The sequence below is a fragment of the Leptodactylus fuscus genome, chromosome 4 (assembly GCF_031893055.1).
Source record: "Leptodactylus fuscus isolate aLepFus1 chromosome 4, aLepFus1.hap2, whole genome shotgun sequence".
Taxonomy (NCBI): Eukaryota; Metazoa; Chordata; class Amphibia; order Anura; family Leptodactylidae; genus Leptodactylus; species Leptodactylus fuscus.
In genome coordinates, this window is record NC_134268.1 from 123,197,177 (window position 1) to 123,216,546 (window position 19,370).

At 40.8% G+C, this 19,370-nt stretch overlaps 1 protein-coding gene across 2 annotated transcripts in view; it reads right to left on the minus strand.

Moving 5' to 3' along the window:
• LOC142200578 (uncharacterized) overlaps window positions 1-19,370 on the minus strand; it is a 91,654-nt gene that overhangs the window by 16,521 nt on the left and 55,763 nt on the right. The window contains exons 4-8 of one of the 2 annotated variants that reach the window (XM_075271024.1): window positions 18,618-18,648; window positions 13,437-13,568; window positions 12,437-12,568; window positions 10,408-10,524; window positions 1,574-1,613 (exon numbers count right to left, since the gene is read on the minus strand). In XM_075271024.1, coding sequence (XP_075127125.1) covers window positions 1,574-1,613; window positions 10,408-10,524; window positions 12,437-12,568; window positions 13,437-13,568; window positions 18,618-18,648 — 452 coding nt within the window. The remainder of the gene's footprint in view (window positions 1-1,573; window positions 1,614-10,407; window positions 10,525-12,436; window positions 12,569-13,436; window positions 13,569-18,617; window positions 18,649-19,370) is intronic. The other variant, XM_075271025.1, reaches the window with a different exon arrangement.

A 19,370-nucleotide genomic window follows, 5' to 3' on the forward strand; every position in this document is an offset into this window, starting at 1 on the left:
TTTCACAGAAAGTCTTCCTCTGCTGACTTTCTGCCTTCATTATACCTATATGGAAATCCCAGTGTTTCAGTAGGTATAATTGACATGATGTGAGTTACAAAAACGCAAGCATTTTTGAAATTGCAGCATTTCCGCTGCAGATTTTTTTCTGCAATGTGTAAATGCATTAACAAGAAAGCCATCTACTTTGCCGGTAATGTAAAATACAGCATTTTTGCATTGTGGGCTTCAGATAGCCCCACGTGGGCACAATGCTGGCCATACAGGATTTGTGATGCTGCTACCATGAACATAACAAACCAATCTGCTGAATCTGAGGAACAGTTTAGAAAAATAAAATTTATGTGAGTGAAATAGCAAATGACTAGCCAAACTCCAACCAATCATGCCACATGCTTATAAACTTCATCTGACACAAAATTGAAAATTTTCATAAGTAAGATACAGTTTTTGTCAAATGGCTTGGCCAATGCAAATGGTCATTCACAGTAATTTTTTTTAACTAGTTCCCACCCTGTGGCATACTATTACATAATACTACGTCATGAACATAGCACACAGCTGACATTCTGCTCCATTAGTTGCGAGTGGTGAAAAGACCATCAGTGGCCATTTAGCCTCTTAGATGCTACCATTAATAATGGTGGTGATATCTCAATGGTCTCTCTGTTTGTCTGCCGCCCCTCAGTGGCAACCCGCGTGGTGCAGATGTGTTTTCATGGTGATGGCCTATTGAAGGCCCCCATTGTCACCATTCTAAGCAGACCTTGGTAAAAGTATGATACATTATAATACTTCTATATCGCAATGTATTATTTGGGCAACTATGCCCCTAGTGTTCAAGCCTAGTGTGAATGTTTATTTAAAAAAAAAAAATACACAACATAAATTGCTCTTTTGACAATATTATTTTGTAACAGAAATATGGTAAAAAAATATAAATCAATATTTAGTGTTGATGCATTTGTAAAAAACCATACTATAATAATAGAAAATTATTTATTCCACATGACGAACGCTGTAAAAAAAAAAAAACCTGTCAGAGAACCAATTTTTTTTAAAGGGGCTCTATCAGCAAAATTATGCTGTATGAGCCCAAGATATCTGTGAATAGCCTTTAGAAAGGGTATTCAGGCACCGCTTATGTTATTTTAACCCCCTTCTTTCAGTGGTCCTGGCTCTTCCCCGGCTTCATCGTCCTCTTCTTCCGGTGGGATTGGTTCAAATCTGGCGTGTGCGCAGTATCGCTTGCCTCAAGGACGCGAGCGTACTGCCATTGAGAAAAATGGCGCTGGAGCGTGCGCAGTAGATCCGGAGGGAGCGCTACTGCGCACGCTAGGATTTGAACCAATAGTTAAAAAAGCCTCCCATTGATTTCAATGGGTAGCGCACGTATGCCAGCACCCACAGAAATCAATGGGATCTGTTTTAACGCCACTCATTCTGAACGAGTTTACATTCGGAATGAGCGGAGCGTATACTCTGTGTGAAGGCTCCTTTGATAGCATTTTCTGTTTTAACAAAATTTACAAAAAAAAAAAAATAAAATACAAAACTGTGATTTAAAACTTGCCTAGAGGATTTTTCTGATTTGCCATGAACAGCTTCTGCCTCTGCAAAAAAAAAAAAAAAAAAAAAAACTAAATAAAAAAAATAGCAAAGTAAAACAACAATGAACAAAAATTAAAGGGAAACTTATTTTCAGAATCACCTACAAATTCAATGACAGACTCTTTAAAACACCACTTCAACATAATTAGCTCATCACCTAATGCAACAAATGAACAGTACTCTAAAAAATGCTTTAGATCACCTATATACAGTAGACACAGTGCTACTGGTATATACAAATGACTAAACTATATATATATATATATATATATATATATATATATATATATATATATATATATATAGTGACCATATACAAATGACTAAATACCATACATTATTTGATTGCCACCGTGTCCCTAAACAGTTTGGCGTTAACCTTTTAAAGGTTGTCTACCGATCAAAAGATACGGCCTCTGGAAGCTTTATGTAAACTAGATCTAATTTTCTTTACGAAACAATTATCTGCTACTTTGTGTTGGTCTATCACTTTAAATCTCAATAAAATACATTTAAGTTTGTGGTTGTGAAAAAGTTCAAGTACTGTACTTTTGCAAGCTCTATATGTTTATGTTTTTGTCCATGCTGTTTCCAATCCTACAATCATGTTGTCCTAAGGTTGCTATGTGTGGTACTGTAGATGAGACGCAATGGACAAATCACAAAGGCATATTCTTGTAAGAATATTTATTACTGGTACGAAAAAGAACAACATTACAATGGAAGACACCAATAATTTGTTGCTGAGAAAAACGTGTGAATACCTTTAACCCCTTAATGACCAGCCCATTGTAAAATTACATCGGCACCAACAGGTCCTTCCTGACTGCCCTATAGTAAAATTACGTCGGGCAGTCAGGTAAGGTTTGAAGCGGATCTTAGCTGTATCTGAGGGGGCTCCAATGGGGGGACGTTAACCCCTTGAGTTCCGTGATCAAGCATGATCATGGAACTCAAGCGGTTCCGCGATGTTGCGTTATTGCGTTTTATCAAAGCATCACTAATTCAAGTGTCCTAAAGGGAATAAATAAAGTGTATGATAAAAATGAATAGTTATAAATTCCTTTTTTTTTTTTTTTTTTTTTTTAATAGAAAATAAATTATATATAAAAACCTAAAAATTAATAATAACAATGCATATTTGGTATCATCATGTCTGTAAAAATCTGTACAATAAAACTAAAACAATATTTATGTACATGGTGAAAGTCGGAAAAGAAAAAATGGAAAAAACCTGCTGGAAGTAGTGATTTTTCGCCATCTCAGCTTACAAAATATGCTATAAAAAGTGATCATAACGTCATATGCACCCCACAAGAGTACCAATAAAAGTCTCAGGTTATCCCGCAAAAAATAAGCCATCAACCAACACTGTCAACCAAAAAATAAAAATGTTACGCCTCTCAGAAGATGGCGAAGCAAAAAACATTGATTTATGTCCCCAAATGTGTTTTTATTCTACAAAATTAGTATCACATAAAAAAAAATAATATAAATGAGGTATCGCCATAATCGTACCGACCCGCAGAATAAAGGTCACGAGTTAGATAGCGTTCACACTACCGTCGGTGTCCAACAGCTAGTGTTGGCTGCTAATGTCCGTGCAAAATCTTGTGCGGACATTGACATTGGATACTATCTGTTTCTGTGACATTTTGCATTGATTTAAATGGATATCGGGTTCTTTTACTGTCCGTGGATGTCCTTAACTGTCCGTTCCCAAAGATGCCCGACTTTTCAAGCGGACAGCAAAAACCTACATCCATGCAAAATGTCACAGACACAGCTAGTGTCCGATGCTAATGTCCGCAAAAGATTTTTCACAGACATTAACAGCGAACACTAGCTGTCGGACACCGACGGTAGTGTGAACGCCCCCTTACTTATACTGTACGCTGCATGGCAAAAAATTTAAAGGGTAAAACGCAATGCCAGAATAGATTTTTTTTTTAAAATCCAGTAAAAAAGGGTTAATAAAATCTCATCTCATCCCGTAAGAAACAAGCCCTTAGGGCTAATTGACATGGGGGGGCAAGGAGGCGGATTTTGCCTCAAAATCCGCCTCCATACAATGGTGTTCTATGGTGACCACTAGCGTTCTTTTTTACGCTATCGGCATGTTGTCGATTGTGGAAAAAAGAAGCGAGCTGCCCTTTCTTCAGTCGGCGGCAACCTCCAGTGTCGGCTCATTCATTTGAGCCAACTCTGGAGGAGAACGCCGCGACGGTCGTGGCAGGCGGGTTTTGAGCCGAGAGTGACAAGGCTCCCCGCGTCACTCTCGGTGCTAAAATCTGCCCCCCCGCCCCTGTGTGAACGAGCTCTTATATGGCCACATCACCAAAAAATAAAGAAAATATAGCATCTATCAATGTGAAGACAAAAACCCCCAAAATCGCCAAATCATTAGAACACAACTGGCTGCAGCAGGAAGTGGATGTAATAAGCTGTGTGAGCATATATCAGGAGACACCCCAGATTTACAGTTTATGAGCGAAAAGACACCAGAAGTGACCCCCAAAGTAACCGCCAGAGTGACTCTCCCAATCATAGGAGCTACTGGGACATAGTAGGGAATTAGGTGTTTGCAATGTACTACGCACAGCTTACATATTCTTCACCATCCGCTGTGCAGTCACGTCTGGGATACTAATACTCACTACACCCCTGATAAATACTTTGAGGGGTGCAGTTTTCAAAATGGGGTCACTTCTTTGGGGAATCCACTTTTCTGGTACTTTACAGGCTCTACAAACATGACATGGCGTTCAGATACCAAACATCTGAATCTGTACTCCAAAAGCCGCATCGCGTTCCTTCCCTTCTGAGCCCTGCTGTGTGCCCGAAATACAGTTTATGCCCATATGTATAAGACTGGTGTACCCAGGATAACGCACGCAATGTCATATGTGGATATAAACTGATATTAGGGCACAGCTGGACACAGAAGGGAAGTAGGGTTATTGGGTTCTTGGAGCACAGATGGTTTGGTTTTTGGATGCCATGACACTTTTGCAGAGCTGAAACACCAGTAAAGTGGAATCCCCTGATATGTGACCTTATTTTGGAAACTACACCCCTGAATGATTTATCCAGGGGTACAGAGAGCATTTTTAAGCCCCAAGTGTTGCTATAACTTATTATCCATAAATGAATACAAAGCTGATTGGGAGAAGTGAAAATTACAATTTTTCCAGGAATCCGTAATTTCAGTGCGTAATATGTTGTCCACGACTTGTCAGAGATGAACGCTCTAAAAGCTGTTGTGCCCGGGATACCTGCTTACCAGTTTTTGCAGTGTTTATCTCTGCTGACATAAGTTGGGCACAACATATTGGGCACTGAAATGGCAAATCTCTGGAGAATTTTAATTTTTAACTTCTCATTATTAGCTGCGCATTCATTTCTGGAAACTAAATAAATGCAACACTCAAGGGTTAAAAATGCTCGCTATTAGAGATGAGCGAACAGTGTTCTATCGAACACATGTTCGATCGGATATCAGGGTGTTCGCCATGTTCGAATCGAATCGAACACCGCGTGGTAAAGTGCGCCAAAATTCGATTCCCCTCCCACCTTCCCTGGCGCCTTTTTTGCACCAATAACAGCGCAGGGGAGGTGGGACAGGAACTACGACACTGGGGGCATTGAAAAATATTGGAAAAAGTCATTGGCTGCCGAAATCAGGTGACCTCCATTTTAGACGAATAGTGGATTTCAAATCCGGGTCATATGAGAATGTGAACTTTGTGACTATGAGACAGGGATAGCTGTACAGGCAGGGATAGCTAGGGATAACCTTTATTTAGGGGGGAATGTTATTAAAAATAACTTTTTGGGGCTCTATCGGGTGTGTAATTGTGATTTTTGTGAGATAAACTTTTTCCCATAGGGATGCATTGGCCAGCGCTGATTGGCCGAATTCCGTACTCTGGCCAATCAGTGCTGGCCAATGCATTCTATTAGCTTGATGAAGCAGAGTGTGCACAAGGGTTCAAGCGCACCCTCGGCTCTGATGTAGCAGAGCCGAGGCTGCACAAGGGTTCAAGCGCACCCTCGGCTCTGATGTAGGAGAGCCGAGGGTGCACTTGAACCCTTGTGCACCCTCGGCTCTGCTACATCAGAGCCGAGGGTGCGCTTGAACCCTTGTGCACACTCTGCTTCATCAAGCTAATAGAATGCATTGGCCAGCGCTGATTGGCCAATGCATTCTATTAGCCCGATGAAGTAGAGCTGAATGTGTGTGCTAAGCACACACATTCAGCTCTACTTCATCGGGCTAATAGAATGCATTGGCCAGCGCTGATTGGCCAGAGTACGGAATTCGGCCAATCAGCGCTGGCTCTGCTGGAGGAGGCGGAGTCTAAGATCGCTCCACACCAGTCTCCATTCAGGTCCGACCTTAGACTCCGCCTCCTCCAGCAGAGCCAGCGCTGATTGGCCGAATTCCGTACTCTGGCCAATCAGCACTGGCTAATGCATTGTATTGGCGTGATGAAGCAGTGCTGAATGTGTGTGCTTAGCACACACATTCAGCTCTACTTCATCGGGCTAATAGAATGCATTGGCCAGCGCTGATTGGCCAGAGTACGGAATTCGGCCAATCAGCGCTGGCTCTGCTGGAGGAGGCGGAGTCTAAGATCGCTCCACACCAGTCTCCATTCAGGTCCGACCTTAGACTCCGCCTCCTCCAGCAGAGCCAGCGCTGATTGGCCGAATTCCGTACTCTGGCCAATCAGCACTGGCTAATGCATTGTATTGGCGTGATGAAGCAGTGCTGAATGTGTGTGCTTAACACACACATTCAGCTCTACTTCATCGGGCTAATAGAATGCATTGGCCAATCAGCGCTGGCCAATGCATTCTATTAGCGTGAACTGAGTTTGCACAGGGGTTCTAGTGCACCCTCGGCTCTGCTACATCAGATTGCTACATCTGATGTAGCAGTGCCGAGTGTGCATCAGATGTGTAGTTGAGCAAAACTGACTCAGCACTGCTAAGTCTCTGCATTCGCATAGGAATGCATTGGCCAGCCTTCGGCCAATCAGCGCTGGCTCTGCCGGAGGAGGCGGAGTCTAAGGTCGGACCTGAATGGAGACTGGTGTGGAGCGATCTTAGACTCCGCCTCCTCCAGCAGAGCCAGCGCTGATTGGTCGAGTTCCGTACTCTGGCCAATCAGCACTGGCCAATGCATTTCTATGGGGAAAAGTTAGCTTGCGAAAATCGCAAACTGACAGGGATTTCCATGAAATAAAGTGACTTTTATGCCCCCAGACATGCTTCCCCTGCTGTCCCAGTGTCATTCCAGGGTGTTGGTATCATTTCCTGGGGTGTCATAGTGGACTTGGTGACCCTCCAGACACGAATTTGGGTTTCCCCCTTAACGAGTTTATGTTCCCCATAGACTATAATGGGGTTCGAAACCCATTCGAACACTCGAACAGTGAGCGGCTGTTCGAATCGAATTTCGAACCTCGAACATTTTAGTGTTCGCTCATCTCTACTCGCTATGCCACTTGATAAATCACATCATGGGCTAGTGTCCAAAATGGGGTGACATGTCTGCAGATTCCACTTTATTGGCAATTCAGGCTTTTCAAAAGTGGCATGATGTCCAAAAACCAAAATAATGCTCCTTCCCTTCTGTGTCTGGCTGTGCCCAAACAGCCGTTTCTACCCACATATAGCATGAAGTACGTTATCCGGTGGTGAATAATCATTATTTTGTGCGGTTTTGTACATATTTTTTTTTTATGATGTTCACCGTTTGGGTTAAATAATGTTTTAATTTTATTGTTCAAGTTATTATGGATGCGGAGATACCAAATATGGAATGTTTTTTTCTATTTTTCTTTATTTTACATAAAGAAACATTTTATATGTTTCTGTGTGCGCACCATGCAGCCGCTGTAGTACTACGGCTGTTTGTGGGAAGTACTTCCCGGCAGCGCCGTACTATTACAGCGGATATCAGGAAGGGGTTAATATGACACTTTTGTGTAAGAATATGAAAATCTTTTGTTTAACGCAATTTTTTTCAAAAATTATGGGGTCAAAATACTGACTATACCCCTCAAAGAATACCTTAATGGGTCTAGTTTATAAAATTTATGGGGTTTTTCAATTGCTTTGGTAACTCAAATCTTGTTTGATTGTGCAATGGGCCTAAAATATATGCAAGCTCCTATCTTGTTGCGAGAAAGCTTGTACAAATCGCTTGTTGTGGTTTCCTCGCCAACATTGCTCTCGTAAATCGGATGCTTGCCCTCTACTACCTGATACATCAGTGACTTGGGCGAATTTTCTTGAGGGTTTGATGCCGCCCCCCTTCTCTAGCCCTCCCTCTCAATCTGCTGCCTCAACTGTTGGGCTTACCGACGAATGCTTATGGAGATTTATGGGTCAGGTTTCGAGATCTTTTGCTTTAAGATATTGTGACTGCAGATGGACTGCTACCAATTGAGGACATCTGTGCTCTGGTCCCGAATGAACATTTCAATTTCTTGCATAGGTGGCATCTTCTGGGGGTGTGTCAGCTTTTGCAGTGACGGTTCACTCTCCGTACGAAGCTGACGGAATTTGAGAAAATGCTTGTATCGAAAAATAAGATGCTGCGAAAAATTTCTCATTGCCTGTTGCACTTTGTCGACCTGCACCGTTTACAGAAACCCCGATATGTACTGGAATGGGAAAAGGAATTGCAAATCTCCCTCACCGATGACGACACCGAAACAGTCCTGTCACAATCGCACGTTTTTTCTCCTTGCATACGGCTGCAAGAGAACAACTATAAACTGATCTCCCGTTGGTACAGGACACCGGCATGGCTGTTCAAGAAAGGCTTGCGGGACTCCGACAGCTGTTGGCGTTGCAATTCTGACACAGGTTCGTACTTCCACATATGGTGGACATGTCCTATCATCCGAGATTTCTGGGAAGAGGTTCAAAAGGTGATCCGCGCGGTTAGCTACCCGTACTTTCAACTCACACCCGAAACGGTGTTTCTTTTCCTCCCCTCTGGAGATTACAAGCCTGGCAAGGATAGACTGGTTACGCACCTGATCGAGGCCGCCAAGTCTCTTATCCCTTTGTTTTGGATGAACTCAGAGGCTCCTCCTCTCTCACTCTGGGTGGATAAAGTTAACCAAGTGGCGCGCTTTGACGAACTGATGTGCTGGTCAACACGCTCTCACGAACGTTATGTTAAGACATGGTCCCCTTGGATACTTCGTCAGCATTGACAGCGCCCGTCATGTGCGGTTGGATTGTACTGCTTATACTGATAATTTGTCTCTCTGGTCTTTTGTTCCGCCCTCCTCCTCTTCCCTCTCCCTCTTTTCTGACTTCTCCTTTTCCTTTGCTTCTTTGATCCCTTTTCTCGCCTGCTACTAATTCATTTTCTTTTCAGGCTTCACCTTCGTTCTACACTTCGTTAAGTACACATGCCTAGTGTATTATGCAAGTTATGATACCTACTGTTGGTGCTCATCAGTTACCAGGAGAACAAGTCAGTCTACTCCCTGGTCTAATGCTGAACTGTCGTGTATGCTCTTGAATTGCATATGATACTTTGTCTCATTTATTTGCATTATTTTTGAGGATGTCATTTTCTGTTGTGTTCTTTTACAAACACTTTTGAAAACCCCCAATAAACGTTTGATTTGAAAAATATCTGCAAGCAAAATTTGTGTTTTGAAATCCAATTGGCACTCCCTACCTCTTAGGCCCTACTATATGTGCGTACATAGGACTAAAGCCACAAAGTGTACATTTTTTAACACGGGAAAGGTGGGGCGATATATTTTGGGTTACGTTTCTTCATTTTGATGTGTTGTGTGCAAAAAAAACCCTGCCATTAAAATGACACATATTTGAAGAAAATGAATATTTAATTTTTTTCATAATTTGTAATAATTCTAGCAAAACAATATTTGTTTGAACAAAATGCTCACTATACCCCTCAAAGAATAGCTGAAGGGGTCTAGTTTTACAAATTGGGTCATTTAATGGGAGGTTCTGTCATTATGCCACCAATTCCTGTCTGCAAACATAGGAAAAAGTCTCATACTCAAAATTTCCAAATTTGCTTATAAACTCAAAACACAAAAGGATCATTTGGAAATCTAGAACTACTAACTTTTTTTGCCATGTATTATTGTGTATATGTGAGATATCGCAGCTGAAAATGGTAAAAATATCAAAGTTTCAAAATTTTCAGCATTTGCGTGTTTTTTAATAAATTTACACAAGTTTTATCAGTCTAATTTTTACCTTCTCAGTAAAGTACAACATGTTAGGAAAAAACTATCAGAATCGCTTGGAAGCGCTATACTGTTACAGAATTATTCACTGATAAAATCACACATGGCAAATTTTTAAAATTTGGCTTGGTCATTAAGGTCCAAAACAGGCTGGTCACTAAGAGGTTAAACATTATGAGAAGCTGGTTTATTATTATAAAGGGTATTTCGACAAATTCCAAAAAGTCTAAAGTCTCTGGTTTGACTTCCATTCCACTATAACTGACCCTTATTCTTACAGTTCTTTTCCAAATTGTTTTCCCGGTGGTAACACTAATGCGCTTAGCCTTAATATTTTGTAACAGTGAATATGGTTCTTGTTATGCCAAAGGGATGTAATAAAATCTATGCGCTCTTATTTTTATAACCCTGCCTATATGCATCTTTTGCATTGTGTTGGAATTTTACCGCACCTTTTGATTTTTTATATAAATTTATATGGTGGACTTGTTTGACCTGAGTTTGTAACAGAGTAAATAAAACAAGTAAAAAAATCTACCTGGGGCAGAATTGGAAGATGAGCAGCTGGAGGCAACAGATAACAGCGACCTCTCATCCTCTGGTATTTCAGTTCTAGATTTCTTCCTTGGGATTTCATCTATCGATTTTGTAGTAGCTGGAAAAGAATTATACTTTGTAAAGGTTATCGGTGTTACCAACAATATTTTTAAAAAGTACAGTTTTCACTCTCGCTACTAATCCCAACAACAGACTAGCACCTGAAAATTCTGTAGGGGCTTTCTATGTAACAGTCACCTAAATATTTTAATCAGATATTTTTTTTTTTTTTTATTGATAACACACACTAAAAAAATAGAAGAAAGAACAAAACAAAAACAGGAAAAGAAAACGAACAACCACAGCAAGACTCTATTCCCCAGACAGCAACAGCAAACATCCTACTAATATTATAAATGTGAAAGTTTGTGTGTTTGGATGTTTGTGAGTTTGGATGTTTGTTCCTCAATCACGCTAAAACGCCTGGACGGATTTGCGTGCAATTTTCCACAAACATAGTTTTCCCTCAGGATTGAGTCACAGGCTACTTTTGGTGCCACTAAACAACATGGCTTCCTAGCAGGAGACTCACAAAAGCAGGACTCCTAGCCCCAGCTATAGACTCACACACACTGCCTGGCATTTCCTGCCTCAACCTGCCTGCACACTCCTTACTGTCACCTCAGGAGTAGCCCTCACTCTACTCACTCACATTTACATATAGCTTTCCACTATACATACACAATACAACACATCACATTGTAATTACATGTATCTCCTATCACTGCTATATACAGTACCTGATACATATATACTCCTGTACACAGGCTGTATATACTATATAATTACATGTATCTCCTATCACTGCTATATACAGTACCTGATACATATATACTCCTGTACACAGGCTGTATATACTATATAATTACATGTATCTCCTATCACTGCTATATACAGTACCTGATACAGATATACTCCTGTACACAGGCTGTATATACTATATATTACATGTATTACCTATCACTGCTATATACAGTGCCTGATACATATATACTCCTGTACACAGGCTGTATATACTATATAATTACATGTATCTCCAATCACTGCTATAATACAGTACCTGATACATATATACTCCTGTACACAGGAGGGGGCGGGTTAGCTCAGTTCACGGGAGCCAGCTTGTATTTCTGAGCTGTTTATGTCTATGCCCCACACGAGTGACGTAACTCCCTGCTCTCAGATAGGGGAGGGGGGAGCAGCTTGTATTTCTGAGATACTTATCTCCTGCTCTTCCAGTTATCAGTCGGTTAATTGAATTTGGCTGATAAGGGCTGAGATAGGGAGCCAGTTACCTCTGTATGTAAACACAGACCTAAAACCGAGTTTATTGCAATCAAATCCAGCTCTGCTACATCAGCTTCATATTGTGCGTCTTCCAGTGATACTGTGCTAATTTATGTACAACCATCCCTCATTACTGACTGCAAACATACTGCTATGAAGAGAGATAGCAGAACAAGTGAAACCCCGCACACCAATGTACCAAGAAAACCAGGAAGTGAAGAGAGCACACAGCATTCAAGTTGCTGAACAAGCCAGTTGGTAATACCCCTTTAACAACAAGTGACAAGGATTAAAATAGACATTATTGTGGGAAATGGGCACTAGCAGAAAAATAGGTTTTACTCCTCCTTATGGATCATACTTTATTATTATTTATTACGCTTACGTATATAGCGCCATCATATTCCACAGCGCTTTACAGACATTGACAGTCACTGTCCCATATATAGGGCTCACAATCTAAATTATCTATCAGTATGTCTTTGGTGTGTTTAGTGTGTGGGAAAATACTGTACAAATTTTCATAAAATTAAAAAGGTTGATTTTGATGGACCTGGGTCTTTCTTCATCCTAAGTATGTAACTATGTAAACAGCAAAATATACATGAGCAAAAACCAAAAAAGAATTCAAATGAAATAAAGAAATTGAAGATAGAAAAAGATATAAGTTTAAGGAATGATACCTGGATTTGATGGGGAAGACTCTGAAGCAGATGAATCACAAGATGCTGGGGAAGCAGGATGATCATTGTCTTCATTTGTCTCATCTAAGATAACCATATGGTTTCTGGGAATGTTTTCTATTGTTTGGAAATCTTAACCAAAAAGAAAGTATAGGATAAAGAAAAAATCATATTAAATAATATCTTACCTAAATGTAACATTATTTAGACTGTCAGGAGCAGGGTCGCAGCTTTTGCAGTGCAGTGCGGAGGCTTCCGGCCCTCTCCCTCCTGCATTCAAGAGTCCCCCGCTGCTGGGTCTCGGGAGACAGGCCGTAACCTTTGCAACGTTGTGCGGTGATTGACGGTCTCCTACTGAGGCAAACGGGGGACTTCTGGTTTACAGCCCTGTGGCGGCCCGGAGCCTATTTAAGGAGGGCTCTGGCTCCGGACCACAGCTGGCTATTCTTTTGTACTTGTGTCCTGGTAATAAGCGTTCCTCCTGTCCTGTTTGCCTGTGCTCTGACCCTCTTGCCTTGACCTCTGATTCCACCTAACACCATAAGTAAGTGGCCATGTGAACCAAGGGCCACAAACCACTGAGGCCTTCACAGGACAGGTGTATTTATACTGAGACTAGATTACACACAGCTGGACACAACTAATTAAGTGACTTCTAAAGGCAATTGAGTACAAGGGGCTGAATATATTTGCACGTCACACATCAGATTTTTTTAAATAAAAATTTCAAAACCATGTCTCATTTTTGTTCCACTGTACAATTATGTGCTACTTTGTGTTGGTCTATCACTCAACATTTCAATAAAATACATTCAATTTTGTAGTTGTAAGGTGACAAAATGTGAAAAAGTTCAAGCCATATGTGTGTGTGTGTGTGCGTGCGTGCATATGTATATATATATATATATATATATATATATATATATATATATATATATATATATAATGTATATATATTTCGGAAGTTATGATGCTGAACAGAACTAAACCACATGAATACCTGAAGGACATGCTGCAGTTGCGGAGTCTGAAGAGTCACAAGAAGCAGGGGAAGTAGCATTGTCATTTTGTAAATCATCTTCAGTCTGATCTAATACAACCATATTCTCCAGATGAAAAGTGCTCTCTTCACCTTAAAAGATAAAAGAAAAAAAAAAAAGGCAAATCTGCAGTTTAACTTCTCACCATTCATAACAAAACTTCAATCTAAAGTTGCCTGTTTCATTCCCATGAACACAATTATATCTATATTTGTAGATAACACTAGTCGACAGTAATTTTGCATCTGGGTTTTAATACATTAATTTTTATGCATTTTTGTGTCTACTTTCAGAATTGTTCTATCACGTCGGGTTTTTGTGATATTGTGAAATATTATTATTGTTGTTTATTTATATAGTACCATTAATTCCATGTTGCTTTACATTTGGGGGTTTACATACAATACACAAAATATACAGGTAGATATCATACTGACATTGACCAACTGGCACGGTGGGGTAGAGAGCCCTGCCCGCGAGGGCTTACAATCTATGAGGGAAGGGGGTAGAGACAGAAGGTGAGGGGGGAGACAGTTCAGATGGTGGTGTGGTGATAGTGTTATTGGAGGTTGTAGGCCTTCCTGAATAGGCGAGTCTTCAGGACCTTCTTGAATCCTGTGATTGTGGGGATTAGTCTTATGAGTCTTGGTAAGGAGTTCCAGAGTATGGGGGATGCACGGGAGAAATCTCGGAGACGGTTGTGTGAGGAGCGGATGGGAGAAGAGCGGAGTAGGAGGTCATTGAAGGATCTGAGGTTACGTGTGGGCAGGTAGTGGGAGATTAGTTCAGAGATATATGAAGGGGCCAGGTTGTGGATCGCTTCGAATGTTAACGTTAATAGCTTGAACTCAATTTACTGGGCTATAGGTAGCCAGTGGAGGGACTGGCAGAGGGGAGCAGCCGATGAAGATCGGGGGGTGAGGTGAATTAAGCGGGCAGCGTAGTTTAAGGTGGACTGGAGGGAGGCGAGGGTGTTTGCTGGGAGTCCATGGAGAAGGGTGTTGCAGTAGTCTAAGCGGGAGATTATGAGGGCATGGACGAGCATCTTGGTAGTTTCAGGGGTGAGGAAGGAGGGGATTCAATGGATGTTCTTGAGCTGTAGGCGGCAGAAGGTGTTGAGGGTTTGAACGTGTGATTTGAAGGATAGGTCGGAGTCCAGGGTAACCCCAAGACATTTATTTCTAAATACTGCCCTAAAACTTTCTTCATCTTTCTACAGTCTTCAGTTTGAAATGCTAAATCAATATCTAAATGAATTTTAAGTCCCCAGATGCAGAAAGTTTGGTTGTTAAGCCAGCAAAAATAGTGGCAGTAAAGTCGGCAGAAAAGTTGATTGGTGAGTCAGCAGAAAGATTGGTTGTTTCTACAGAAAGTTTGGTTGCCGAGTCAGCAGAATGGTTGTTCGAGTCAGCTGAAAAAAGAAGTATATAAGGCCAAGTTTCTGCAAGGGAGACAAAGCTATACAAATCAGAACTCAGACATTGTTCTTGGGCATTGTACATGAAGAATTTTATTTGTTGAATCAGAGACACCTATGCCTAATGGCAACTACTCAACGTTGCAGTTGTTTGAACAAACCTGACAACTTTTGTTATGTATGCGAGAAGTTTACGACAAAAACACAAATAAAGCCAATAATTGATTTATTCAAGAAGGCTTATAAACTGTGATTTGATTGTGCTGTTGGTTATCAGGATAAATCATGTGCACCTCATGTTTCATGTAGAACTTGACAACTAACCTACAAGAATAGAAGAAAGGAAACAAGGAAGGCCCCCGCCCCCCAGTCCTCGTTTATGGTCAAGTACTATCAGGAGGGAAGGGAGGTGTTTCTCACCACTCTCTCAGTACAGCGCAGTAGGCGCTACTGTGAGGAAGGGCGTTCCTGACTGACTGCCAGAAACGCCCTTCTGACGGTGAAGAGCTACGGTACCGGCACCGAGAGCTCTTCACCAGGGGCACAGAACGTGAAAGCTGATACTGCACTGATTTCTAGCGATATATAAAATCGCATGTGCCCCAGGAGTTGAAAGGTCCCCTTTAAAGCTCTTAATTCAGTCATTTGAGAGAAATGTTTCCCAGTTTAAGCTAAAGCAAAGCTAAAGGAGGGCATATTTGTTGGGCCTCAAATAATAAAACTGTTGAAAGAATCTTGAGTTAGCAGCCTGGTCCTCCTTCAAAGCAATTGGCTTTTTGGGTAACAGAAAAGATACTAAGTTTCCATAATCACAAATCTACCAGAGAGCTACAGAAACATGGGTTGTAGAATGTCTTTGAAAATTCAATTTTTCACTCCCACTTTGAATTCTTTCCCGAAAACTTGGGTGTTGTGAAAGATGAACAAGGTGAATGCTTTCAAGACATTCTTGGAAATATGCAAATCTGTTTTCCAAGATGTAATTAGGAAAACAATGCCTCTGCTTGCTACCCTCTAGGGACAGCCCCCTTAAACATCATGCATGACTTTTTCAACAAGCCTTATGCTAGGATACGGGGTTTAGCCAAACCAGTAAATCTATTCCAAAAGGAACAGAATGCCAGCTGTGGACAGCACTGTTTCGATCTGATTGGATCTCATCAGCAAAGCGTAGGGAAAACTGGTTTGGCTGAGATAAGAGACTATTAGACCAAGGTCCTGGGATAATATCACTCCTTGAGGAGAGAGCACCTTTGAAGGCGTATGGAGACTTACAAGCCATTTTCGCTCCACTGGGGGATTATGGGAAATATGCAAATCTGTTTTCCAAGATGTAATTAGGAAAACAATGTCTCTGCTTGCTGCACTCTAGGGATAACCCCCTTAAACATCATATTTTGCCTATTTGCATATTTCCCATAATCCCCCAGTGGAGCGAAAATGGCTTGTAAGTCTCCATATGCCTGCAAAGGTGCTCTCTCCTCAAGCAGTGATATTATCCCGAGACCCAAGACATTCTTGACATGGAGCAACGCTACCAAGGACGCTGGGACTCTGCAATAATGAGTGATTACTGCTGGTTTCTGTTGAGAGAGGATGATGAAATACCTTACAAGAAAAAAGCATCCTCGTCATATTTTGCTAAATATTTCATATTTTGCGAAATTGACTGTAAACTTTGTAAATACATGTATTAATGTGTTTCATATAATCTTTGATTTGCTATAGTTTCTAGTTTAGTCAATCTGTAACATATAATTTCAAGCGTTATTTTGCCTTTGAATAGCAGAAATGGTTAATTCAACAATGCATAACTGTTGTCTTTCATAATTGCTGTGAATCTATTAAATGTAACATGATAGACAAAAAATCTGATTTTAGTGGTGACAGTCTGTTGTCTTGATCAGTTGCCAATGCATAAGACCACAAATGCAGAAACTTTATATGGTCTGTGATTTTTCAAAAACCCAGCCATGATTTTCTTATTGTAGCCAAGTTATCAGGCAGGGACACTACATGTATGAAAAGATATTCCAGCCACAATAAGGAAATCATAGCTGATTCTCTGACCTTAGAAAGTTCCTGCATTTATGGTTGTATCCATTGGCAACCGATCAAGACAACAAAACTGTGACCACTAGATATTTAGAGAAGATCTTTAAAACTCTGCAAAATATTTAACTGCTTATATTTGCAAAAATGTTTAAAGGGGCTCTATCAGCAAAATCATGCTGATAAGAGCCCCACATATGCGTGAATAGCCTTTAAAAAAAACGGCCTGGGCGCATGCGCAGTAACTGTAGTAGAAGCCGCATGCTACTGCGCATGCGCCCAGGCCATTTTTTTATATCCATGTTAGTTCGCGAGCGCCGGAGGAGGACGGGACCGGAGGACATCGGAGGAAGAAGAGGCGTGGATGAAGAAGATGGCGCACCCTGAATGCCCGCCCAGCGTGCACGATGCGTAAGTAGATCATATTCTTTTTTAGGGTTTTATTTTAAAACAGGGGGGGAGGTAGTTTAATATAACTTTTACGGTGCCTGAATAGCCTTTTTAAAGGCTATTCACGCATATGTGGGGTTCTATCAGCATGATTTTGCTGATAGAGCCCCTTTAACTTTTAATTATCGACAAATTTAAAACTGTTATGTACATGGGAATACCCCTTTAAGGATAGAATATCCTACCAGCATGCCAGCACACCTTGCTATGACAATAACCTCTTTAATATTTATGTGACTATTGCGACTTCATGAAGTATATGAATGCAAATCCGAACGGTTGCTATTACAACTGTCACGCTAAGAAAAGTATCTATGCCTTCCAATGCCCTTTCCATACCCAAACAAATGCCTGCTAGGTTGAATAGGGGGACAGGAATATGCTGCTGCCAGACTCATTTAGGGTATTTTCAGTCAACTGAATTTGCAGCTGATTTTGAGGCAAAACCAGAAAACAAAAAGTTTTGTTTGATCTTGCCGCTGATTCAGTGAGGCTCTAGCCCAGGGGTAGGGAACGTACGGCTCTCCAGCTGTTGCAAAACTACAACTCCCAGCATGCATACTGGCTCTGCTGTTCTGGGAACTCCCATGGAAGTGAATGGAGCATGCTGGGAGTTGTAGTTTCACAGCAGCTGGAGAGCCGAAGGTTCCCTACCCCTGCTCTAGCCCTAATGTCTCAGGGGCTAACCAGCACAAAAGTTACAGCTTATGTTTTCAGCTTAATACTGCCTGAAAACATAGAGGAAGGCATACTAAAAACCAACATGCAAATCCCTTCTTTTTTAGCCCTGATTGAATAAGGAGGATTAGATTGACATTCATCTGATGTGTACGGTCACAGTGAAGGGGTTTTCCCACAATATCTACAGGAGAGAGGGCAAGTGTCCGATTACTAAGGGTTTGACCAAAGGAACTTCCAGTAGTTAGGAGAATGGCAGACAAGATCCTCATGAGAATGGAGTGCTATTGTACATGTTCAGCCAGTGCTACATTAAGTACAATGGGACTTCAGGGCCAGCTATCTCTGGCAGTCCAATTTAAGTGAATAGAAAGGCAGTTAACTACACGCCCCTCTGTTCCATCACATGGGGCACTTGCAGGCCCCTGTTTTTCCAGTGATCACACAGTTATACTCTTCCTGTTGATAAGGGACAAATGTATTTTGTAGGACAACCTCTATTCTACATGTTAGCATTAAATTGCTAAAGATTGGTGCCAATTACCTTGGTTAGATGATTCACACCATCTTCTTTTCTGGGGGAAAAAAAAGTTTAGATTATAAATGGTTTGCAATGACATTTTCTAATTTGTTTTTGTTTAACCATAAACCTTCCATGCTAAAGCTTGATACCATTAGGGTATCCTGTTATACAACTGAAAGCAGAAATACAGTAAACTTTAACCCCTTCCCGCTGATGGCACTTTTTGACTTCCTGACCAAGCTCAATTTTTCAAAACTGACATGTGTCACCTCAAGTGGCAATAACTTTGGAATGCTTTAACTTACCAAAGTGATTTTGAGATTGTTTTTCGTAACACATTGTACTTCATGTTAGTAGTAAATTTTGGTTGATATGTTTTGTGTTTAATTATGAAAAAATAGGAAATTTGGTGGAAATTTTAAAAAATATGCATTCTATAAAGTTTGAAATGATGTGCATTACATACAGATAGTCAGACCACCAAAATTATATCATAAATCTCATGTCCCAGATCTCTGCTTTATGTCGGCATCAGACTTTAGTCACCCTTTTATTTTTTACAGACATTATAAGGTTTACAAGTGAAACAATATTCAAAATTTTCAAGAAATTTCCAAAACTCATTTTTTAAGGGACTAATCCAGTTATGAAGGGGTTTTGAAAGACCCTTGTATTAAAACCCCCCATAAATCACCCAATTTTCAAAACTGCACCCCTTAAATAAGCCAAAACAACATATACCTAGTATTTCAACACTATAAGTGCTTAACAGGA